The 27,372-nt window shown below is 41.5% G+C and overlaps 1 protein-coding gene across 8 annotated transcripts in view; it reads left to right on the top strand.

Moving 5' to 3' along the window:
- LOC120767370 (nesprin-1) overlaps positions 1 to 27,372 on the top strand; it is a 200,442-nt gene that overhangs the window by 138,199 nt on the left and 34,871 nt on the right. For 3 of the 8 annotated variants that reach the window (XM_040093342.1, XM_040093344.1, XM_040093343.1), the window contains one exon: positions 1,767 to 26,714. The exons of the other annotated variants lie outside the window; for them this stretch is intronic. In XM_040093342.1, the coding sequence (XP_039949276.1) occupies positions 1,767 to 26,714 (24,948 nt within the window). The remainder of the gene's footprint in view (positions 1 to 1,766; positions 26,715 to 27,372) is intronic. 8 annotated transcript variants of the gene reach the window in all.

Below are 27,372 nucleotides of genomic sequence, written 5' to 3'. Positions count from 1 at the left end.
GGTAAAATTGCGACGGTAATGGTACTGACTTAACAACAACTCATTAACTAACACTCCCACCATAAACACATACATACATAATTGCTACTAAAACTCTGCTTCAAATATGCAAAATGCGCCAAATTTTATAAAACCTAAAAATATTTTATGAAAAATATTTTATAAAAAATATTTATAAAAAATATTTACAAAAAAATATTTTATGAAAATATTAACAAAAATTATTTTATAAAAAACATTTTATGAAAAATTCACATTTGCTTTTGTAAAACCTAATAAAAATGCTTCTTGCTCACCCATGTGCTCTACTCACCTTTACTACGCTTACCCTAACTCATGTTCATACATGTAAAAAATGAATATATTTATAACTGTTAACTGCTTGTTGCTTGAACTCACACCATAACGCCGCCAAAAACGTGTTGCAATTATTAAAAAAATGGTTTTAAACAAAAATTGCCTTCTTCTTCCGCTGGTAAATGGGTATAACTGTCTCGTACTCTCTCTCTATCTCACTCGCTCTGAAAAAAAAACACACTTGAACTCATCTCAAAATTCATTTGTACAAATATAAATATTTACTTGACCATAACCATGTGTGCGCCAACAACAACACAAACCACAACATGTCCTTTGTTTGTATGCTCATAACTGTATGCGTGTATATACATACATATATATAAATATATGAATACATTTAGGCATGTCGGGAGCGTGTTAAGAATCTACACTCAAAAATCACCGCACGCAATGAGCGCATTAAACTGTTGATCCATCGCGGCACACCGGACGATGCAGTGTTAGAAACATAGTTTTAGGCGCATAAGCCAAACTTCCACCCACAACCAAAATATACATAGCTTAAAGAGAATAAACAAAAAACAACAACAACAAAAACCAATTACATTAAAATACCATACATACGACATTTTTTAACTATAAATATACTTATAATTTTAATAATGTATAGGAAAAATCATTAATTATTTTAAAACTAATTTAAATTTTCGTACCTAATTGTTTAAATGCAAAAAAAGTGTTTGACAAAATGTATGCGCGCTGAGTAAGCGTCTAAACACTTGCAAGCGCGCACTTAACAGTAAACTTTAAGCCAACCAATACATTTATACAGTTATGTAAACACTTGAGCGCAGTAGCAGCCACCGCCAATGAAGCTACCACAGACGCCGCCACGCGCGCACATTTGCCGCATACACGCGCTGCCGCGGCGCCGACGACAGGCTCCCACTGTCCAACGCGCGCAGTGGCAGCTAAAAGGTGTCGGCAAATAGGCCTGCCGCCGCGGCGTCTGAAAAAAAGAGCTTAACTTTTGTTTGTCGTCAACGTTTCCGTACCTTATTGTAAACAGCCACATGCATATGTACACACAAGCGTATATATGTACAATGCAGAAGCGTAAGATTAAGCGAAGAAACAAAAATTATTATAAACCATGACATGACCCCAAAAACAGAAACGATTTCAAAATAAAATATTAATTTAAAATTTATAAAAAAAATGTCTCTCTTTTGACTAGTCATTTCACCACCACCTTAGTGCGTTAAGTAGTGAAAATTTATTGAAATTTGTTTATTGTAGGTATACAGGTTACTTAGCAAAATGCTGGCTAGTTAGTGTCATTTAGGTTGTTTGTTTGTTTGAGGGCTCGTACCACATATATACAACATATAATTTTGTATGCGAAACAAAACCTCTAACAAATTTGGCAAATCTCGCCCTTTATTTTTTATTAAAACCAATGCTAGGCACTGCGTACATCTATTGATGACATGCAACAGAAATACGATGGGATCGCAGCCTTATCGTACACGCTGGATCCGCATTCCGTTGTTACCACATCATCGGCTGTGTCCATGCTATTGAAGCCATCCAAATTAGGCTTATCCTATGCGGAGGTGCTCTCCGGACACTCAAGTCCTGTTAGCTTCGCACAAACGGAAAGTGTTTTGCACAAGAGTAAAGTACAAAATGCCAAACTAGAGAACAGTAATGTTAAAAGAACCAACAGCAGCAACACCACAACCATGTTTACCACCACCACCACGACCACCACAAATAATAGAGTAAATAATGCCGAAGCGCAGCCAGAGGCTGTGAGCCATGCGCCGCAGAGCGTACAAGAATTTGAACCTCAGCAATATGAAACCACAATTACAACAACAACGCAAGAATTGCAAACAGTGGAGCCGCAAAATGATAGCATTGACACGCTGACGGCGCAAACAATAACAACGACCGAGCCGCAAGTGCAGCGCACGCAAAATGAGTATGTGAATGAAAGCGGACAACACGTCGTAGAGACGCGCACGATAACAACGCGCACAACAACGCAACATGTTACGGATAGCGCCGCGCAACAGCGCGGTGAGTTGCAAGCGCCAACGGTAAGTGCGTGGCTTGAAGCGCCCGCAGAAGGGCATGAAGAAATTGCCTATGAGCAGCGCACGCCCCAACCTGCGGCACGTCAGCCACAACAGCAATTGCACGCGCCACGCGAACAACGCCGCGGTCGTTCGCCGCGTCGTCGGCAACAGCACGACGAAGCGCAACAATACGCGCCAACAACGACGCAACACTCAACGCGCGAGCAACGCGATGCGCATACACATTATACGACTACAACAACAGCGACGCGCACGCACACACAACATACAAGACAACAACCAGCCGCACAGCAACAAGAGCAGCGAACACATTTGCTTGCGCCCACGCAAGAACGTATGCGTTCGCGTAGCCCCATATGGGCACCGGGTTCGACTTCATACGCGGAAGTATTGCGGGGCATTGAATTGGAACGTCAGCGAGCTGCGACTGCTGAGCGAAAACGCGCACAAAGTGGCAGCAACACAGTTATTACCACGAAAACGACCACAACTAGTGACTACGTGACGCCAGCGCAGGCGCATGCGTCAACGCAGCCACAGCAGTCAGCACAAGAACCACAAGTGCAGCAAGAACTGCCAGCGGTCGACACTTTCATACAAACACACACAAATATCGTGGAATATCAGCAGCCGGCGTACGATACGCCTAGCCAAACGAACGATATAAGCGCTGATTATGCAAATGTTGTGACCACTTTGAGTCCCGACGTGCCACAGACGACTCCATTAGCAAGCGCTTTTGTTGAACCAGTCACTGTGCCAAGCCCTTACGATGCCGTACTGAGCGCAAATACTTATGTTGACACGGTTTCTTTAGCAACTTCGGTGCCCAGCACTTACGTGGACTCAGTTTCATTACCGAGTAGCTATATTGAGCGGCCCGTCTCAGCAGGCAATACGCCAATGACCGCCGCGGAAATACAAGCTGCTTACCTACAGCCCGATCCGCAGCTCTATCAGAGCATGTATGAAAATATGGCCGATGCCGGTCAGTGGGGCTATGCAGCAGTGCCCGAGGCACAACAAGTTGTACAGCCTGATCAATCGACAGCCTCTCAAAATTATTATGAACAGATTATACAAATGCAATATCCCCAAGGCACGTCGGCACAAACGACCTACACGCAGTATCAGTATCAGCCGACGGCTACGCAATATCAATTAATGGCCGGTTACTATCCCACAGAGCCACAACAAACTGAATCGTATCAAACGGTTTATGCGCCCACTGCCGACCAAACTCAGTTGTATTATCAACAAGAATCAACCAAACCTTATCAAGAGTTACAAAGTGTGGCTTACGATACACAGCCACAGGAATATTTGACCGACTATCAGCCGACTCAAATAAATCAAAGTGTTATCGATCAAGTAGTAACTACGCTTGCGTCGATTGTACAAAATGTTACAACGACTCAAACGCATGCTGTCAATTCACAGCAACAACATGTACCGGAGTCAGTGCAACACTTTGAACAATCAACGCCGCTGCAACCGTTTAGCGAGACGGTGCCTACTTATGAACAGGCAACCACCGGTCCACCATCCTACGAACAAACCCAACATACACAATTGTATGAACCGGAATCGATTGAAGTCGATGAACCGCGGCCTGACATAACTTTTGGTCAATTTGAAATGAATGAAATTGAGTCGATTCCCGCCGAGATTGTGGATACTCCACAAGCACCACAACAGGTCTTGGAACCAGCGCCTATTTCAGAGTTGGTCTTTGTGCCAGAAGCGCCTTACTCGGCGCCTTTACAACCAATGGAAAGTGTGTCTCCACAGGAGGCAGTATCCACACTAGTAACCCCAAGTCCCACAAAGTCTAAAACGCAGGAAATACCCAAAACAGATCCTAACCAGTTCACGACTTATGCTGAAGTACTATTTGGTATACATCATGGTGGAAGTAATGTTTTCCAGCCATCCAGTCAAAAGCTACAGCAACAGCAAACGCAAATCCGCATTACAGCAACCAAACATGATTCAAATACAAATAGAAGCCAGCAACAAAAACTGACAACCAAAACTGCAACGACAACTACAACGACATATGCGACCACGACATCGAACAATAATAATAGACGACCGCTAAAGTCTCCTTCTCGGAATGCACCAGCAGTTCAGAGAAGAGAAGACACGGCAGCTGTCGCCGTGGCACCGGTGCCACATCCACGTAAAGAACAACGACCACAAAAAGGTCAACGGACGGATTCGAAATCGCGACATCATAATGGATCGCCACCAACAACGCACAGAGAGGTGGAGGTTCGACAAACGCACGATAAACATGAAAAGCACGAAAAACATGATAAGCATATAAAATCTGTGGAAGAAACCACTGTAAATGTAACTAGCAAATCACACAAGGATTCGAAGCATGCACGCGATAGTAAGAAGGTGAAACAGGCTGAAGTTGTTTCTGAAATTCATGGAGAGACCACAGTAGCCGCTGAACCAGCTGTTCCTGTGGGAAGGACAGATACAACCAAGCAGCAAGTTAAACCTCCTATCGACGTAGTGAATAATAATGAGTCGGAGAAGAAACCAGCCAAACCCAAAAGACAAAAGAAACATAAGCATTCAGGTGAAATAGAAGAGCCTGTGGAAAAGAAAGAAAAATCAGAAACAATTATAGCGAAGGAAGTTGTCAAAGTTAGCCCCGCTGCTGAAAAAGTTCCTGTTACTGCTGAGAAGTCAGCGATTTCGGCAGAAAAAGTAGTTCCTATTGAAAATATCGTTCCTCCTAGTGAAAAAGTGGATGTTCTGAAGTCGAGCACAATTGACTTTATTGCATCCGAAAGTCTGAAAGACACGCCGGCCAAACCTGCGAGAAAGGAAAAGTCCAAATCACAGCGTAAAAATTCACCGGTCGAGGCGATTTCTACAAGTGAAGTCGCCGATGCACCAGTAATTTCCGAATCCACCAAGGTCATAACAGAAAATGGAGGATCTACCACAACTACAGTCACAACCACAACGATAACTAAACGCATTACAAAGCGTATTATTACAAGAATCATTGACGGAAAGGAAGTTGTGATCGAAGAGGATGTAGTTGATGATGAACCCACAGTCGGGACGGAAGTTGCAATCAAAGAGGTGGTTGCAGAACCTGAAGAAAGAGTCACCACCGAAGTAATTGACCATAAAGAAAAGACGCAAAAACCTATAAAGAAGGATAGGAAGAAGTCTAAGAGTCCCAAAGAAGAACTTAGGGTAACACCAGAACAAACAGTTATTACTACCGAGGCCACAAGCACACCATTGATTGAAGTCAAACCAAAAGAGGAGCAGAAGCCTGTAACTGAGAAAGTTATTGAAGCTGCAGAGAACAAAGCAGCTAAAAAGAAGGATAAGAAAAAGCCAAAGGAGCCGAAAGAACACGCTACCGTTGAAAAACTTTCGACGACAAAGGAAGATACCGTTGCGCAAGTTTCAGAGACGTTGGTGATTCATGAAAAACAGCACTTGGCTGCGGAACCTATTACACAATTGCCGGTAGAAACCCTCGAAAATGTTACATCAAGTATTACCCAATTCATAAACGTCGAAAGAGAAAAATCGGAAAAACCAACGAAAAAAGACAAGAGAAAGACAAAGGGCCAAAATGAACTCAAGGAAATCTCAGTTCCGAAAACGTCTGAAACTGAGAAGGTGATAGATAAAAACCCAGCCAGTTTTCAGGAGGAGAAAATTGAGAAAACAGACACATTAACTGCAACAAAAATAGTTTCGAATGAGCACGCTATAACAGAAAGCTCTGTGGACATTTTAACTGAGGTTAAAGAGAACTCAGTACCGGCACCAATTGAAGAGATTGGCTCTGAAACTCTGACTGAAGTCATTGAAGGTGTTAAAAAACCCCCACTAGTTGAAGAGACCACAATTGTTAAAGAATCGACACCCGAATCAGTCATCGAAATTCCAGTTGTTCCAGAATCTATACCGCAACCGGTTGTGGAAATTACCACCATTGTTCAAGAAACTCCAATTGTTAAACAACCTTCATCAGAAACTGTCGCCGAAACCCCAGTAGTTTCAGAATCTACATCTCAAACTGTTGTAGAAATTACCACCACTGTTCAAGAGAACCCAATTGTTGAAGTGTCTACTTCCAAAACTGTTGTGGAAACTATTACAGCTATTCAAGAAAACCCGATTGTTACAGAGACTATCGTTGAACCAATGGAGGAAAACATTGATGTCAAATCTGTACAATCTACTGTAGTCGAAGGAGAATTAATAGCAGAAATTCCTCAAACAGTTCCAGAACAACCCAATCTTACAACAAGTATACATGATTTCATTGCTGCTGAAAAGCAGGCGACAGACAAATCTCCGAAAATTCAAAAGAAAGATAAGAAAAATAAAAAGGACAAGAAGAAATCAGAGGAAGCAAGTGCCCCCATTGATGAGTGCACCGACACTGTTGAAACTATTGAGACACCTCTAGAAACCATAATAAGCGGTGAAGAAATTTCTTCAACCGACGGTTATGCCACGTCGATTATTAAGACTACAACAAGGAAAACCTCGACCTTAACTACCCGTACAAAAATAATTAGAATAATTGATGGAAAGGAGGAAATTGTTGAAGAAAACGAAACCACACAGGAAACGCCAAACGAATCTGTTGAGCACACCATCAATATTGTTGAGGGCAAACCGGTAGCTCACGATATTGAACAAATAATACAGAATGTTAATGAACATCAACCTGATGCACAAATTGTTAACATCACGGAAGATGAGCCAAAAGTCGAAACCTATTCTAGAACTACCAGTGACGGTAATATAACCAAAACGACGACTGTAATTAAGCGTAGAATTATTACAAAAATTATTGATGGAAAAGAAGTGCTCATTGATGAAGGTGAAGATGTAAGCCCAGTTGTAGAGCGAGTGAGTGTGGTAGAAAATCAACCAGCATTTATTAAGGAAACCATGATTTCGCCTGTCATCGAAAACACACCGATAGAACCAATTATTATAGACGAACCAGTGCAAGCGCCAGTTGTAGAGTCCGTTGATGTAGTTGTCGAAGACAACATATCAACTAGTGTCACCGATTTCATCAGCGCTGAAAAGCAAAAAACTGATAAACCACAAAAACCTGCTAAAAAAGACAAGAAAGAGAAAAAGAAAGCCAAACCCGAAAAGCAGGTGCAGGCAACAGTTATCGATACATTTGTGTCGGAAGAGAATATCTCAGCCACAAATGCACCGGTTACGAAGGTTGAGGTACCACCAGTTGAGTCAGTCGAGAAGCGTCTGGAAGAGACGGCGACGGAGCCTACGGTGGAACCCACAGTTCCTGCAGAAAAGCCAATGAAACGTGTTGCTTTCGCTATAGATGTTGAACCGGTTGAAACAAATGTGGAAGTTACTCTACCCGTTCCTAAGGAACGAACAGATATCAAAACTTTGACAAACGACTTTTTGAGCGGCGAAAAACAAACACAACAACCAATTGTACAGAAAGTCGCCGAAATTACAATTACAGAGCCACAGCCTCTTTTAGAAACCACAGAGCCCCTGAATGAAATAAGTGCAATACCAAACAGAACAGAAAAAGAAACTACACTAGACGATAATGAAGTCGTAAAGACCACGACGGTTCGTAAGACCAAATTTGTTAAGAAAATAACACAGAAGAAACAAGAATCGCCTGAGCCGCAAAACGTGCCGACGCCACCAGAGAATATTGACGTGGCAGAGGAAGCGAGGGAGGAGCCCACAATTGAGAAATCCGAATCGATTGTGCGTGAAGTAGCAGACAGTGGTGTCGTAAAAACGACGACCGTACGTACAATGAGCATCAAGTCACAGAATGTCAACGAAAGTGAAGTCTCCGAGGCCACAGAAGAAGTGGCAGAAAAGGAAACAACACCAATACCCACAACAGCAGAAGAAGAAAAGATCTCGAAAGTAGATACAACTGAGACTTTAACAATCGGCGATGTACCAACTATAGACAAACAAAAACTTACATCAGTTGAAACGGATGAAACGTACAGCGGTGAGGTTATTAAGACAATTCGTGTGCGCAAAACGAAAACTGTGAAAAAGATTACACAAAACGTGGAAGAATCCACGACGGAAAAACTTAGCACGGATGTTGCGGCAAAAGAGGATACTGAGGGTCAATTATTAGCTGAAGAGCCCAATGACATTGTGACAGATGCCGATGACAATAGCGGTGTAGTAAAAACTGTAACTGTACGTACGACAAGCTTCGTGCGACGTATACCACATGATGAGACAACACAATCGGAAACGAGTGAAACCAACAGTGAAGAAAAGCAAAGAAAATCACCTTTGCTCATTGAAGAGCCAAGTGAAAGCTCAACAACCACTACACAAATGGACGGCGCTATCATAAAAACGACAACCATACGTACAATGAGATTAAACAAGACTATTGCTTCAGATGGGCGTATACTATTGAAAGAGATAGATAATCCAGATGACGTCATAGTTACCTCCTCAATTGAAATGCCCGATCAGGCAACAATGCCGGAAGAAAAGATCCCTGACGTCACTGTATCGTCTGAAACTTTGACAACGGCATACGTACCCACTGAAAGCACTAGTGCAAAGGTCCAACCAAGTGGTATTGATGAGGTTCAAATTATTGATTCGGCAAATAATGTACAAACGAAAGCACAGAGTACTGGCATTAAGGTAGTTGATATCGAAACAAAAGAGTTGCCAAATGTTGAGGAACAGCTAAACACGCAAGAAACCAGCTCCACTGATAGTACGCAAATCTCTAGCACCACCACCTCTGACATTACAGTCACCAATAAGACATTGATTACACAAACTAACGAACAATCTACCCAATCCACCACTACCGTCACCAAACGCACTAGACTGACCACCATACAAAGACCCAGTTTTGAAACTCAAGACAGCGAGCCATTACAACTTGTTAGTGAACAATACAATAGCCCATATAAATCAGGTGAAATACGAAAAATAGCGCTCATAACTCATGAGGAGAAGTACAAAGAACCTAAAATGAGAATGCATTTCGATTTCCCACCTGTTAGTCTACAAGTTACCGAGACCTTAACCCAAACGTTAGAGAATGCTGCAAATACTTCCGAAGAGAAGAAGCTTGTAGAAGAAGTGGTCAATCAGCAAGTACATACAGAGAGCACAGAAGTAGTTAGCCAACAGGTAGAGATAGAAAAAGAAACACAGAGTACGGTAGCAGAGAAGCTTATTGAAGAGGTAGATGTAGTTAGTAACGTAACTTCGACACCAGTTGTGCCCGATACGGAAACTATGCATGAAAAGTTAGATGAAATAGTTGAGGAGCAGAAACTGCGAACTCGCACAGAAAAGACAGATTCGCTTATTGAAAAGGTGTGCGAAGAGCAGTTACAGGAAGAATTCAATATTGAAATTAATGACAGCAAATTACAAAATGTTGAACCAGTCACACCAACAACAGCCGTTGGAAATGTTGCAGTGTCCGCCGCCATACCTGTAGAAGTAGGAAGTCAGATTGTAGAAAAGTTAGCAGAAACCGTTGTTACGCAGGCTAAATCGGTAGATACACAAGATTTCGTAACCGATTTGACCGCGGAGGAACAAGAACTGTTTGAGGATATTAAGAAGAAGCTATCAAAGAAAGACAAAAAGAAGCGTCCAGCGCTACCTGAAGATTTCTTCAAACAACAAGAAATCGATAGTACCATGCAATTAATTACAGAGGAACGTTTAGTTAGCGAAGCTAGTGGCTTAGAGAAACAAGAACATGTAGTAGAAGACTTGTTAGTTGTCAAAGAACCACAAATAAATACTGTAGTAGAGCAAAATATACCCAGTGAATTGGTTAAAGAGGAAACAAGCAAGACAGACGAACTTTATCACAAATTAATTGAAAATGAAGATTTCGTTATTGAGTCGCATGTTGAGCTTATAGAAGAACCAAAGGTTGAAGAAGAAGAAGTGCAAGACATAACAAAATTGCCTGAAGTAAACGAACCCACTAATATTGCTAACGCTAATGAATTACCTGCTGCTAAACCCAGCGCTAGCGATCTAACTGAAGAACCTAGTGCTAGTACTTCTTCATTAACTTGCTTTGAAGTGCCTAAATATAATATAACCGAACTGCAATTAGCCGAAAAGAGTTATATTGAAGTGAGTAGCAAACACCCTGAACCCAAAACAGAAGACTTACCTCAGCAAAACGAAGATACCCCAGTTAGTGCTGTAAATGATAGGGACCCAAGTGAAATTCCAAGTGATATAATTTACGAATTACCGAAATACGATGTCTCTGCTCTGGCGCGAGCTGAATATAAATACCACATCCAGAACCCAGACGTTGAAGCACCTAAATTGGAGACCACTGCAACTGAGGTAAGTGATTTAGAAGAATCAAACTTAGTTAAGAAGCTAGCAGAAGTAGAGTTAGGTGAAAAAGAAGATAAGTTAGTTTCTGAAACCACAACCACAATAACAACCACAACAACAACCACGATTTCAACAAAGGAAGATATTTCTGAAACTGCGAAAACCGAAATGGTGAATGTTGAAGCACCAGTAATTGAGGAAGTGCCCAAGCAAATCATGGAAGTAACAGAGACTGTATCAGTAGAACCGTATGAAGAGTTGAAGCGTGAAGAAAAATCAACTGATTCTCACTACGTTGAAGAGACACCAGTCACCACTAATATTACAGCGGTTACCACTGCAAGTAATCTCGCTGCGACTGCTCTTGATTATGAAATTTTGGAAATACCTAAGTATAACTTAGAAGCCATTAAATTAGCTGAGAAATTGTTCGTGACAAGCATAGCTAAGCAAATAGCTGACGTTGAATCAGAAACTAAAATACCACAAAAACAGGAATCTGTGGAAATTTTGGATTCTAACAAAGACGAAGTTGCTAAGCCGCTGGTAACTGAAACAATACCCGACACTACACGGACACCTGCCGAACCACACTTCTACTCCTTTGAAGTTTCAAAGTATGATCATAAAGCTTTGCTCGCTGCTGAGAATTATTTTCCATTGTTCATTGGACAGCGCGATGACGCAGAACAGGTTACCACTGTTATCACTGAAACAGTGGAAGTACAGACACAAGATACAAAACCTTTGGAAGAAATCAAAGTACAAGAAGAAGAGATAACCATCACAAACGTTGAAGAAGCGAATTCAGTTACTGTTTCAGAAGAATCATCACCAGTTTCTCAAACTACGCACACTACCACCTCAACCACTGAAGTCACCGTAACAACGGAGATAACGGTTCCCGAATCCAAGCCGGTAGAAGAAACTTCTTTAGTGGCTGAAGAGAAACCAATCGAAAAGGTCGAAGATGTGAAACCAGCAGCTGAGGTTGTAGAATCGCAACCTATTGTAGAACAACCTATCGAACCAGTAAAAGAAGAAGAAAAGTCCGAAGCAACTATCACTCAGTCCACTTCGCAAACCACTACTACAACCACTGTAGTTACCGAAACAGTAGAAGTAAGTGCAACAGATTCAAAACCAGTCCAAGAATCTCCTGTTGTGGCTGAAGAAAAACAAATTGAAAAGGTTGAGGAAGTGAAACCCGCAGAAGAGGTCATAGATTCGCAACCTATTGTAGAACAACCAATCGTACCAGTAACAGAAGAACCGAAGAAAGCTGCTTATGCTGGTCTTCCGATTGACGAATCTTCAGGTACATGGATGGATGTCCTCGATGAGCCAATGGTATTCTCCGACGAAGAAGAAACCAAGGAAGAACCTGTTACCCAGACTTCCTCGCAAACTACTACCACAACTATTGTAGTTACTGAAACCGTAGAATCAAAGACTTCAGAACCGAAACCTGCAGAAGAAGTTTCTTTAGTGGTTGAAGAGAAACCAATAGAAAAGGTTGAGGAAGTTAAACCAGTAGAAGAAGTTGCTGAAGTGAATGCTGTTGTGGAGCAACCCGCTGCGCCCGCCAAGGAAGAACCCAAGAAACCTGCTTACGCTGGTCTTCCAATTGACGAATCTTCAGGTACTTGGATGGATGTCCTCGACGAACCAATGGTATTCTCCGATGAAGAAGAAACCAAGGAAGAACCTGTTACCCAGACTTCCTCGCAAACTACTACCACAACTATTGTTGTTACTGAAACCGTAGAATCAAAGACTTCAGAACCGAAACCATTAGAAGAAGTATCAATAGTGGTTGAAGAGAAACCAATCGAAAAGGTTGAGGAAGTGAAACCAGTAGAAGAAGTCGTTGAAGTGAAAGCTGTTCCGCAACAACCCGTCGCACCTGTCAAGGAAGTACCCAAGAAACCTGCTTACGCTGGTCTCCCAATTGACGAATCTTCTGGTACTTCGATGGATGTCCACGACGAACCAATGGTATTCTCTGACGAAGAAGAAACCAAGGAAGAACCTGTTACCCAGACTTCCTCGCAAACTACTACCACAACTATTGTAGTTACTGAAACCGTAGAATCAAAGACTTCAGAACCGAAACCTGCAGAAGAAGTTTCTTTAGTGGTTGAAGAGAAACCAATCGAAAAGGTTGAGGAAGTGAAGCCAGTAGAAGTAGTCGTTGAAGTGAATGCTGTTGTGGAACAATCCACAGCGCCCGCCAAGGAAGAACCCAAGAAACCTGTTTACGCCGGTCTTCCAATTGACGAATCTTCTGGTACTTCGATGGATGTCCTCGACGAACCAATGGTATTCTCTGACGAAGAAGAACAAGTAGAAGAACCTGTTACCGAAACTATCTCTCAGACTACCATCACAACTACTGTAGTTACCGAAACAGTAGAATCAAAGACTTCAGAACATAAATCAGTAGAAGAACTTTCTGTAGTGGTTGAAGAGAAACCAATAGAAAAGTTTGAGGAAGTGAAACCAGTAGAAGAAGTCGTTGAAGTGAAAGCTGTTCCGGAACAACCCGCCGCACCTGTCAAAGAAGAACCCAAGAAGCCTGCTTACGCTGGTCTCCCAATTGACGAAAAAGAAGTTTATGTTGTGGTTGAAGAGAAACCTATCGAAAAGGTTCAGGAAGTTAAACCAGTAGAAGAAGTTGTTGAAGTGAATGCTGTTGTGGAGCAACCCGCTGCACCCGTCAAGGAAGAACCCAAGAAACCTGCTTACGCCGGTCTTCCAATTGACGAATCTTCTGGTACTTGGATGGATGTCCTCGACGAACCAATGGTATTCTCCGATGAAGAAGAAACCAAGGACGAACCTGTTACCCAGACTTCCTCGCAAACTACTACCACAACTATTGTAGTTACTGAAACCGTAGAATCAAAGACTTCAGAACCGAAACCATTAGAAGAAGTATCAATAGTGGTTGCAGAGAAACCAAGAGAAAAGGTTGAGGAAGTGAAACCAGTAGAAGTAGTCGTTGAAGTGAATGCTGTTGTGGAACAACCCACAGCGCCCGCCAAGGAAGAACCCAAGAAACCTGCTTACGCCGGTCTTCCAATTGACGAATCTTCTGGTACTTGGATGGATGTCCTCGATGAACCAATGGAATTCTCTGACGAAGAAGTGAAGTCAGAGGAAACTGTGGATTTGAGACCCAATGAAGTGAGTGCACCAGTGTATCTACCAACAGACAAAAGTAAATTCGAGCTCATTGAGGAGAAACCTAAAAACAAGAAAATTGTGACGTTCGAAGATGAGAGTTCTCATGAAATTTTGGAAACTAAACCTGTTGACTCGTTTGTCCCTTATGAGAATGTGCAACTTGCACCAGAAATTGTGCATTACCCTGTCAGTAACTTCTCGGAAGACATAAGCATAGGTGAAAGCGAATTGTTGGTTATGCCTAAATGGTCTGATGGTAAACCACTTCAGGAAGAGAAAACTGTTATTGATACATGGTCAAGCGTATTAGAGGATTCATCACCTATTTCACCAAATATAGCGTTTACTTCAAAATTATCTCCGGATGCGCCAGAATTTACCCCATCTTATTTACGGCAGGCAGACTCTGATCAAAACATACTTTTCTTGGAAAGCGAAAGAAATCTTAACACTTCCGTGGCTGGACAGAAGCAACACGAGAAAGTGCAGAAAAAGTCTAAACAACAAAAAAGAGAAGAAAACTTGCAGAAAGTTGTTGCAGAAGAGAAGCATAATGACAAACCTTCAAAACTCAATGTTGATGCCGCGGAGTTTAAAGTTGCAGCCGATACAAGGGACACAAGTACAACACGAGGAAAGTCCTATGCTGATATTGTGTTTGGTGATCATTCGCACATAGGGGAATCTAAACCAAGCCTTTCCGTTGTCGAAAGTCAGACTGTAGCAGTAGAAAAGGTTGTCGACAAGGTTGTCCCTGTTGAGAGTATTAAACCTAAGGAAGAGAAGAAAAAGAAAACAAAGAAAGAGAAACGCAGAACTGAACAAGTCGTTAAAGCAATTGAACCGGAAGCAGAGGAAGTACCAGAGAAAGAGCCTGAAAATGTTGAGGAAATATTAGAACCAACCATTTCAGATCTCCCACAAACTGTACCAGATAGTTCGCCTCAACCAATGCTTTCATGGTCTTCTATTGTGAAGAAGCCGGGTGAATGGGTCGATGACATCGTTAGCAAAACAAAGAAGGTATTTGTCGAGAGTGATAAAAAGGTATCCAGCACTGAAAGAAAAACAGAAAAGGAAGTTACCAAAGGAAAGCCTATATCAAAAGAAAGGGAAGAAAAGCCCAAAAAGACTAAGAAGCACAAAACTAAGGAAGATTTGACGAAACAAGACAAGCTTCCTGAAACACATACTCATACCAAACCTGATGACGCTGACTTCTTGGAAAGTGACGAATCCGATATATTGAAAGAAAATGGTCAGAGTCCAGCGATATCTGAAGATGAGCGTCAGCTTAATGTGGAAATAGCAGTTGTACCTGATACCGATGCAAAAACAAAACCTGAAGGAACCGTTATATCCTGGGCGTCATTAGTAAGCAGACCAGGAGAATGGATAGACGAAACTGTTTCTAAACAAAAAGTGCCAGCGGAACCCGTTCAGAAGGCCGAAAAAGCAAAACCAACAAAAATCAAAGAAAAGAAAACGAAAACAAAACCTAAACCTGAGAAAGTAACTAAAAAAGAAGAGCCTCATGTCGAACAGACCGTCGACTCAAATGTTGAAGAGAAAAGCGATAATATAGTTGAGGTAGACCAAGTTGCGACTGTTATAGAAGCAGAAGAAGTAACACTTGAAACAAAGAAACCAGAAGCTCCTTCTCAACCGCAAGGCTTTTCATGGGCAGCTTTAGTAAAACGGCCTGGTGAATGGGTCGATGATATAAAAGAACGGAGAAAGGTGGAGAAAATACCTGAGTCTATTAACAGTGAAACAATCTCAAAATCAGAGACCCAAACCAGACAAACTAAAATCACGAAATCTGTTACTAAAAAAGTTAAGGAAAACACCCGTGTTTCTAAAGAGAGAACTCAAAAAGATACTTCCCTTGTTACAACATCTGACAGTGACTCAGATAAGCAAGAAAGCCAACAGGCACAGCGTGTTCCTCAGTCGAATAACATGACATGGGCCAAAGTTGCAAGTCAAACACACGATAACTTAATTGAAGTACAGACCCCCACAGACAAAGAAATTCGTAAACCTAAGGAAACAAAACAAGCTAAAGAGTTCGCCCAACCTCAAGAAAAACTGATACCTATATCTAAAAAAGAAGAAAGCAAAGAAATACCTGCAGTTCAACCTGCTCCTTCTAAAATGTCATGGGCCTCGATAGTAAGCCAATCCACAACAGATTTCATTAGCAATGAGCGAAATAGACCCGCTCCGAAGACTGAAAATGTCAAGCCTGTTCCACAGAAAGCTCAAAAAATTGTAAAGCTCGAAAATATAAAGATAGAGGAACAGGAGCCTACTTTTGAGCACAAACAAACTCTGGATGATTTCGAATGGGATAACATCACCGAAACAACTCTTACAGCGACCGATCAAGTAAGTGAACACGACGATTGTCATAATCAATCTAAATCTTGGAAAGATATGATTGATGAAGACTCTGATGACATATTTTGTGAAGACATTCCAACTACACACACTGAGTCTAAATCACAAGAAAAGTTTGTTGAAGAGAAACCCACTGAACAGGGACTAGATACGAAAAAGGGCAAAGAGTTGATTGAAGTGCAAAATATAACAGAACAACCCACAAAGTTAGTGATAGAAGAAAGTGTCTCTCAGGCTACCCCGAAACCCACTACCACAATTATTGTTGTTACTGAAACAGTAGAATCAAAGACTTCTGCACCGAAAAAAATAGAAGAAGTTTCTGTAGTGATTGAAGAGAAACCTATTGAAAAGGTTGAGGAAGTGAAACCAGTAGAACAAGTCGTTGAAGTGAAAGCTGTTGTGGAACAACCCGCTGCTCCTGCCAAGGAAGAACCCAAGAAACCTGCTTACGCTGGTCTTCCAATTGACGAAACTTCAGGTACTTGGATGGATGTCCTCGACGAACCAATGGTATTCTCCGATGAAGAAGAAACCAAGGAAGAACCTGTTACCCAGACTTCCTCGCAAACTACTACCACAACTATTGTAGTTTCTGAAACCGTAGAATCAAAGACTTCAGAACCAAAACCATTAGAAGAAGAATCAATAGTGGTTGAAGAGAAACCGATCGAAAAGGTTGAGGAAGTGAAACCAGTAGAAGAAGTCGTTGAAGTGAAAGCTGTTCCGGAACAACCCGCCGCACCTGTCAAGGAAGAACCCAAGAAACCTGCTTACGCTGGTCTCCCAATTGACGAAGAAGAAGTTTCTGTTGTGGTTGAAGAGAAACCTATCGAAAAGGTTGAGGAAGTTAAACCAGTAGAAGAAGTTGCTGAAGTGAATGCTGTTGTGGAACAACCCGCTGCACCCGCCAAGGAAGAACCCAAGAAACCTGCTTACGCTGGTCTTCCAATTGACGAATCTTCAGGTACTTGGATGGATGTAATCGATGAACCAATAGTATTTTCTGACGAAGAAGAAAACGCAGAAGAACCTATTACCGAGACTATCATTCAGACTACCACCACAACTACTGTTACTGAAACCGTAGAATCAAAGACATCAGAACCGAAAACAGTAGAAGAAGTATTTGTAGTGGTTGAAGAGAAACCTATCGAAGCAGTTGAAGAAGTTAAACCAGTAGAAGTAGTCGTTGAAGTGAAAGCCGTTGTGGAACAACCCACTGCACCCGTCAAGGAAGAACCCAAGAAACCTGCTTACGCCGGTCTTCCAATTGACGAATCTTCTGGTACTTGGATGGATGTCCTCGACGAACCAATGGTATTCTCCGCTGAAGAAGATATCAAGGAAGAACCTGTTACCCAGACTTCCCCGCAAACTACTACCACAACTATTGTAGTTACTGAAACCGTAGAATCAAAGACTTCAGAACCGAAAACAGTAGAAGAAGTATCTGTAGTGGTTGAAGAGAAACCTATCGAAGAGGTTGAGGAACTTAAACCAGTCGAAAAAGTTGCTGAAGTGAAAGCTGTTGTGGAACAACCCACTGCACCCGTCAAGGAAGAACCCAAGAAACCTGCTTACGCTGGTCTTCCGATTGACGAATCTTCAGGTACTTGGATGGATGTCCTCGACGAACCAATAGCATTCTCTGACGAAGAAGAAAACACAGAAGAACCTGTTACAGAAACTACCTCGCAATCTACTACTACAACAACTACTGTAATAACTGAAACAGTAGAGTCAAAGACCTCAGAATCGAAACCAGTAGAAGAAGTTTCTGTAGTGGTTGAAGAGAAACCAATAGAGAAGGTTGAGGAAGTTAAACCAATAGAAGAAGTTGTTGAAGTGAAAGCTGTTGTGGAACAGCCCACAGCACCCGTCAAGGAAGAACCTAAGAAACCTTCTTACGCTGGTCTTCCAATTGACGATTCTTCTGGTACTTGGATGGATGTCCTCGACGAACCAATGGTATTCTCCGACGAAGAAGAAATCAAGGAAGAACCTCTTACAGAGACTACCTCGCAATCTACTACTACCACAACTACTGTAATTACCGAAACAGTAGAATTAAAGACTTCAGAACCGAAAACAGTAGAAGAAGTATCTATAGTGGTTGAAGAGAAACCTATCGAAGCGGTTGAAGAAGTTAAACCAGTAGAAGTAGTTGTTGAAGTGAAAGCCGTTGTGGAACAACCCACTGCACCCGTCAAGGAAGAACCCAAGAAACCTGCTTACGCCGGTCTTCCAATTGACGAATCTTCTGGTACTTGGATGGATGTCCTCGACGAACCAATGGTATTCTCCGATGAAGAAGAAATCAAGGAAGAACCTGTTACCCAGACTTCCCCGCAAACTACTACCACAACTATTGTAGTTACTGAAACCGTAGAATCAAAGACTTCAGAACCGAAAACAGTAGAAGAAGTATTTGTAGTGGTTGAAGAGAAACCTATCGAAGCGGTTGAAGAAGTTAAACCAGTAGAAGAAGTTGTTGAAGTGAAAGCTGTTGTGGAACAACCCACTGCACCCGTCAAGGAAGAACCCAAAAAACCTGCTTACGCTGGTCTTCCAATTGACGAATCTTCAGGTACTTGGATGGATGTTCTCGATGAACCAATAGTATTTTCTGACGAAGAAGAAAACACAGATGAACCTATTACCGAGACTACCACCACAACTACTATAGTTAACGAAACAGTAGAATCAACGACTTCAGAACCGAAACAAACAGAAGAAGTTTCTGTAGTGGTTGAAGAGAAACCAATCGAAAAGGTTGAGGAAGTTAAACCAATAGAAGAAGTTGTTGAAGTGAAAGCTGTTGTGGAACAGCCCACAGCACCCGTCAAGGAAGAACCTAAAAAGCCTGCTTACGCTGGTCTTCCAATTGACGATTCTTCAGGTACTTGGATGGATGTCCTCGACGAACCAATGGCATTCTCTGACGAAGATGAAATCACAGAAGAACCTGTTACAGAGACTACCTCGCAATCTACTACTACAACAACTAGTGTAATAACTGAAACAGTAGAAACAAAGACTTCAGAACCGAAAACAGTAGCAGAAGTATCTGTAGTGGTTGAAGAGAAACCAATAGGGAAGGTTGAGATAGTGAAACCAGTAGAAGAAGTCGTTGAAGTGAAAGCTGTTACTAAACAACCCGCTGCACCTGCCAAGGAGGAACCTAAGCAACGTGCTAATGCCGTTTCTTCAATTGACGAATCTGCAAGCACTTGGATGGATGTGCACGAAAAACCAATCTCAAGTTGGGCGGACATTGTTACTGAGACAATCGAGCAAGAACAACCAGTCAAAGAGAAAGAGAAATTCAATAAAAAGAAGACCAAAAAGGATACAAATATAGATTCTGTACCAGCGGTACAGCGTGGACGCATGCCAGTGCACGAAAGTGCCTCATCTTTTATAGAGCAGGAAAGACAGCATACTATGCAAGCAAAAAGCAAACCTGAGCTCAAAATTCAGCCGAAAGATATTCCTGATATTAAAACACCAGCCACAACTATGTCGTGGTCCGATATAGTTAAACAGGAGAGCAATGGAACTAAACCGGAAAAAACTGCTGAAAAGAAAGAATTGCCGGTTCCTAAAAACTCCAGTGTAGATATTGAGGTATCACAAGTTGATGTGCCTGAGGTTTCGCATTCTCACAGATTAGAAATCGTAACGGATAAAACACCAAAGGAAAAGACGAAGAAACAAAAGTCCAGAAAGACCAAGATGGAAGAACCGCCAAAAGAATCTTACACAGTTCAAACATATCCTCAGGAATCTACAAATATTGAGCAACCCATTTCGTCTACTGCTTTACCATGGTCTGTTATTGTTAGTCAAAATGTTGTGGAAGTTCCGATTACAAATATAGGCGAAATTGCGCAAATTGCTGAACAGAGAACACGACAGATTAAGAACGGTGAAAGCACATTAAAACAAATTCCTGTTGTGGAACATTCCCAGCATAAACCTAGCAAAGAACAAATACAAACATTTATTGGACATGAAATTCACCATTCCAAGAGTTCTCGATCAAAACCGGTTGCAGAAGTGCCAACAACTTCTACACCTATTGAACCTGTTGAAGATATTTTACCTGCAGACAAGGAAGTTGTTGAAGTCTCTTTATCTTGGTCAGATATGGTTAATGAAGAGCAGGAAGAGGAAATTGTTCCACAACCAGTAATAGATACTCCCTCAGAACCAGTAAATAGCCTAAATACTTTGGAAGAAACACAATCTCTCCATAAGGCTGAGTTAATAGATGAAGAGAAATTGACTGACAAACCAGAACCAACGCATCCGAAAGAAAAGAAAGAGAAATCAAAGAAGCAAAAGCTTAAAAAAGAAAAACGAGGACCTTCTATTTCAGATGAAACTGAAAAAGCTCAAATTCTAGAAACTACTACAATTGTTGAACCTGTCAAACACGAAGAATCTGTCAAACATGAAGAAACTGTCACGCAAAAACCTGTGGTTATACCATCTGTTTGGTCTAGATCTGAAACGTACGCAGAAGTGGTGAGAAAGTCTGGTTTGACTGAAAAATCTAAAATTCGATATCAGGAGCCAGAAGTAAAATCTGATGTGCTGGATAAATCGCTTGAGACCGAAGCATCAAGCGATAATTTCGACATTTATTCTTCTCTAGAAAATGTTGCAGTGTTGGAGCAGGAAAAATCAGATATCATATTTGAGGAACATATAGAAAATGTTACAACTTTACCGGAAGTCGAACCCGAAGTTGAGTTTGAAATACCTCAGAAGCCATCGTTTGCCGAAACAGAGACAGAAAGTTCAGAATTACCAACTGAAACGGCTGAATTGTCATGGAAAGAAATAATTGAAAATGAAGATGCAGATCAAGTACAACCAGAAATAACGTCGTGGGCTTCTGAAATGACGTGGAAGGAAATAATGGATGATAAAAACCAACATTCAACGGAACCAGGAACATCATCTTGGGCGTCCATCGTTAGAAGTTTTGCTCCACAAGAATCTGAAGAAAAACCATTCGCAGCACAAAAGGATAAAGAATTTGAAGGCACCGTGACTTCAAGTCGTACATCGCGCCCAATAGAACGGCCAATTATTCAAATTACGGAAACGTCAACTGTGACGGAGGAAACTGAAAGGAAAGATGATGAAGGATTCCTTGAGGCCGTTTCTAAGAAAGAAAAACAACGAAGAAGATCACGATCTCGTTCACAGCAATCAGTTCCAGAAGAAGTCGCACGATCTCAAAAACATACAAAAACTAAAAAAGAGACGCAGACCAAACTAGTTCGTCAAGACCTTAGTACTGATCAACCAAAGGCAATTCCATCAGATAGTTTAACGACCAAAATACCTTTACAAGAACCACAACAGGTGTCCAAAATAGTTGAGGACAAAAAGGTAGAAACACAGCAAAAAGTCATAACACCACTTACAACCGGGCTATCATGGGCTGCAATCGCTGCACAAAATGTACCAGAGCCTGTCCAACATATAAGGCCTCTCTATGATGAACTACCAATCGAACCAGCCGAAACTGAATTTGACGTCATCGCTGCAGAAAAATTGCCTGTGAAAACGGCAATTGCGCTAGAACCTGAAACGAAAGAAAAAGCCAAAAAATCCAAGAAAAAGAACAAGAGAAAGCCAGCGGAAAACGTTGAGCCAGGAGACCTGCATGTAGAATTGTCTGAAGAAAATAGTGAAAGCATTAAACCGACATCCACTGCGCCCACTACATCCGACGCCTTTGTGAGCCAAACATCGTATTGGTCTGCCAAATTGAAGCCTCAGCTAAAGGTTTCAACGACTGAAGTCGATGCAAAATCTGTGGAACAGGTTCCTGAGAAAATAGAAGTTTCTGACATTGTACAGAGTACCGAAAAAGTTACCGTACAATCACCAACAGATCAACCAACTACGTGGTCAGCACTCATACAAACTGAAACTACCGTATTTCCAGAACCAATAATCGATAGTCAACAGCCTGAACAGTCGGTTCCATGGACAACTCTTGTTGTAAGTAAAACAACAGATTTCCAAGCGCCCAAAGCACAAGAAGTCACAAATGCTACTACTGATTTCCTTAATCAAGAAAGAACTTCAGCAGACAAGCAATCATTTGTAAAAGTTAAGGGCTTTTCGTATGCTGATGTTGTAAAGACCGAAGAGCTTCCTGCGCAGGTAATCAAAACAGTTCCTGTAAAGGAGTCATCTATCGTGACTGAAAGTGTGAAAGGCTCACCAACGGTTATCGATGTATTTGAGTCAACTAGTAAAGCTTATATTGCTCAAGAACCTAAACAAACCGTGGAGGAATCAACTAAGGTTGTTGAAATGGTACAAACGACTATAGTCGAAACTACAGAACACGAGCTTGTGAATAAACCAGAAGCGGTTGAAATTCTGGAACCAACTAAAGAACCTAAAATTCCTCAAGAGCCTGAACGGAGCGTAAAGGAATCAACCACGGTTGTTGAAGTGGAAGAAAAGACTACAGTCAAAACTACAGAACCCGAGCTTGTGAATGAACCTGAAGTTGTTGAAATACTGGAACCAACTAAAGAACCTGAAATTCCTCAGGAGCCTGAACAAATCGTAGAGGAAACAACCAAGGTTGTTGAGGTAGTGGAAACGATTACAGTTGAAACTAGAGAACCAGAGCAAGTGAAAGAACCTGAAATTGTTGAAATACTGGAACCAACTAAAGACCCTGAAAGTCCTCAGGAAACTGAACGTAACGTAGAGGAATCAACCAAGGTTGTTGAGGTGGGGAAAACGACTGCAGTTGAAACTAGAGAACCAGAGCATGTGAAAGAACCTGAAATTGTTGAAATACTGGAACCATCTAAGGAACCTGAAAGTCCTCAGGAGCCTGAACATAGCATAGAGGAATCAACCAAGGTTGTTGAGGTCGTGGAAACGACTACAGTTGAAACTACAGATCTGGAGGTTGTAAAAGAACCTGAAGTTGTTGAAATACTGGAATCAACTAAAGAACCTGAAATTCCTCAGGAAACTGAACATAACGTAGAGGAATCAACCAAAGTAGTTGAGGTGGTGGAAACGACTACAGTTGAAACTAGAGAACCAGAGCATGTGAAAGAACCTGAAATTGTTGAAATACTGGAACCAACTAAAGAACCTGAAAGTCCTCAGGAGCCTGAACAAAGCATAGAGGAATCAACCAAGGTTGTTGAGGTCGCGGAAACGACTACAGTTGAAACTACAGAACACCAGCTTAAGAAAGAACCTGAAGTTGTTGAAATACTGGAACCAACTAAAGGACCTGAAATTCCTCAGGAGCCTGAACGAAGCGTAGAGGAAACAACCAAGGTTGTGGAGGTGGTGGAAACGATTACAGTTGACACTAGAGAACCCGAGCTTGTAAAAGAACCTGAAGTTGTTGAAATACTGGAACCAACTAAAGAACCTGAAAGTCCTCAGGAGCTTGAACAAAGCATAGAGGAATCAACTATGGTTGTTGAGGTGGTAGAAACGATTACAGTTGAACCCCAACTTGAGAAAGAACCTGAAGTTGTTGAAATACTGGAACCAACTAAAGAACCTGAAATTGCTCAGGAGCCTGAACAAAGCGTAGAGGAAACAACCAAGGTTATTGAAGTGGTGGAAACGATTACAGTTGAAACTACAGAACCCAAGCTTGTGAAAGAACCTGAAGTTGTTGAAATACTGAAACCAACTAAAGAACTTGAAACTCCTCAGGAGCCTGAACAAAGCGTAGAGGAATCAACCAAGGTTGTTGAGGTGGTGGAAACAACTACAGCTGAAAGTACAGAACCCCAGCTTGTGAAAGAACCTGAAGTTGTTGAAATACTGGAACCAACTAAGGAACCTGAAAGTCCTCAGGAGCTTGAACAAAGCATAGAGGAATCAACTAAGGTTGTTGAGGTTGTAGAAACGATTACAATTGAAACCACAGAACCCGAGATTGTGAAACAACCAGATATTGAAGAAATACTGGAACCAACTAAAGAACTTGAAACTCTTCTTGTGCCTGAGATTGTAAGACAAGAAATCGAAGTGAAGGATTCGAAACTTGATGTAACTAAGGATTTCCTTGCAACAGAAATAGCTATGCAGGTTAAAGATCAACAGCTAAAAGTTACTGAACATGAAAATCGTGAAGAAGTGGTTGTAAATGTTCAAGAAACTGAACTAAGAAAGGAACCAGATATAGTTGAAGAACAGATTAGTACCTCTTTACCAGATCAAATCGTAGACTTTATTGAAGGCGAGCGTGTATCTATAATCTCACAAATTGAAAAAGATCCAAAGATAATTGAAGGGTTAGGTATTGATTTTAACCAAGTCGATAACGGGTATGCAGTTATCGAGCCTATCGACTTCTCTGATAATGACGATAACGACCTTTTAAGGGAGAATATGCGCTTAGATAGCAGCACATTATTGCGTCCAAATTATGAAGAGTTTGAGTCAAAATTACGATTAGTTTTAGATGCAGTAACTTCGAAAGCAGAAGTGCCATCTGAGGCAGAGATAACAAAGTCTCCTCAATCTGTTCAACTTGTAGAGCAACCAGATAGTGCTGATGATGTGCCATCTTCCGAAGAGATAATAAAGACTGCTCAATCTGTCGAACTTGTAGAGCAACCATCTAGTTCTGATGTATTGACTGATGAACTCTTGCTTAACCTTACCCGAGATACCTTTATAAGACAAGTGCATAGCTATACCCAATTGACGCAATACGAACGTTATTGGGCACTTTTCGTAGAGTCTAATATTCACACCGAACTTGTACAAAAGACTGAAACTATAATGGCCGAACCAGTAGTGGTTGAAGCCATTATAGAACCAATTGATGAGCAGAAGACACAAAAGACTGAAATACCAGCTTTAACCAAGCAAATCATTCCTACAGAACTATCACAACCACCTGCTTCGAATCTTGACACGCTATGTAGAAACTTGTACATGGATGTGTGGCAACACGACACTAACGTCGAACTAGTGGTGAATAGAAACGAACCGACAGTTGAAAGTGTGATCTCGGTAAACGAAGACAAAGAAAAACCCACTGAAACAATGACTGTAATTGACGAACTGACTGAAGAAGAACAGAATAAACAGACGATAGACATTGAAGAAAACAAAGAAGACGACAAAGAAGAAGAAGAAGAGGAGGAAGAAGAAAAAGTTGAAGAAATTGACAATAGCAAAACAGATCGTGACTTTGATGAACATAAACGTGATGACCGTGACGACCCTGGTAGTGGCAGTAGTGGTAATGTTACGCCCACACCTGAACCCGACACCAATGCGTACAATCCAAATCAAAGTTGTTCCTCAGAGTACATGTCAACCGATTTGCCAGGTGGTGTAGGTCATTGGCACGATCAAAGCACATATCTCGCTTTGAATGCCGCCGCGGGTGATGAACCCGAAGCGACAACCCTAACAGAGACCGAAACAGAATTTGTACACTCCGAAGTGCCGCTTGAGTTACTAACCGAAACTAAAACGCAAGTAGTACTAACACCAACAGCAACTGCAACGCCGTCAGCGTCCAATATTGTAAATGTGTCCGAAACAACTCAACCCATCCCCATCCCAACCCTATCCCAGACACCAACACCCGTTCCAACACCAACGCCAGCGTCACCAATCATTACCCAAATCGAAAATGTACCCACTACCACCCATGTCGAAAGCGACACCACAAGTAAGCTAACACAATTGGCGGGCGCCATTATTAATACCGTTAATGTGGCCACCCACGCAACAAATACGGCAATAACGGCAACTAAGGAAGCAGCAACAGCTGTGCTCGCGCCCATCGTGACGGCGGCGATCAGTGATAAGGCAACAACACCGCAAACAAACGCACAAAATACAATACCAACAACAGCAACAACGCAAGATACGAAGTTCGAAGAAGACAAAGTTGTTGAGGTGACGGTGACACTTCCAGCGCCTGCCGTTGAAGAGACGGTGACGCTGCCAACAACTGAAGCACCGTTGCAAACGCAAACAGTAGCAACGACAACAACAACAGCAACGGAAACTGAGTCGATCGGTTCAGGTGTGCCACCAGCGGTGCTGGCACCAGCTGTGGCACCCCTTGCACCGCTGACAACAACGCAAACAACAACAACGACGACAACGGTCACCGACGAGTTGTATCGCCCCGAATTCGTGGTGCGTACCGAGTCCAATGTGATTAAGCGTACGACGACAACAACAACAGTAACGACTACCACCACCGGCAGCGGTACAACGACGACGGCCAGCGATGCAAGCGCTAGCTTATTGCGTCAGCAACAACAACAACAACAGCAGCAGGTGATGATCACAATGAGGCTACGTACATTTATTTTATTTATGTTTGCAGCTTTTCTGTGTGGTTTTGGTATATGTTTATGGCTTCTAAATGGCTATGATTGCCTGTGAGCTTAATAATTACCTCAAGTTACGACTTACAACTAAAACAATTGAAAAACATAAACAAAAAACTTACAGTTAACAATTTCCTTCTTCCTCATTTTGAGTTGCATCCAAACTACTACTGACACACACACTTACTCATCGGCGTCATCAATCACCTTAAACAATTAAAAAATAATAATAAAAATAAAAATAACGAATATTGTAACAAACGAAAAAACCAACAACAACAATAATATATTCAAGTGCATTTATTATTATAAATAATTATACATACAACAAACACATTAAAAATATTAAATATTTGCAAAATCAAAAAACAAAAACACGTTTGTACATACATACATACATATATTATTATGTTACGGAATGCATTTAACTTTTTTCTTATAAATATGTATGTACATATATGTATATGTAATCACGTATGAATTTCGTTTGGTTAGTCGTTTGCATTGCCGTGGCATGTCAGACTTTGATGTTAAGTACTTTATTATTGTATATTTAAGCAATTTATATGTATGTATTTACCTTAGCAACAACTACATACTATACC

The sequence above is a fragment of the Bactrocera tryoni genome, chromosome 2 (genome assembly GCF_016617805.1).
Source record: "Bactrocera tryoni isolate S06 chromosome 2, CSIRO_BtryS06_freeze2, whole genome shotgun sequence".
In the NCBI taxonomy this organism is placed as follows: domain Eukaryota; kingdom Metazoa; phylum Arthropoda; class Insecta; order Diptera; family Tephritidae; genus Bactrocera; species Bactrocera tryoni.
The sequence above is the reverse complement of the archived record's forward strand: the minus strand, read 5'-3'. Positions and strand labels throughout refer to the sequence as shown.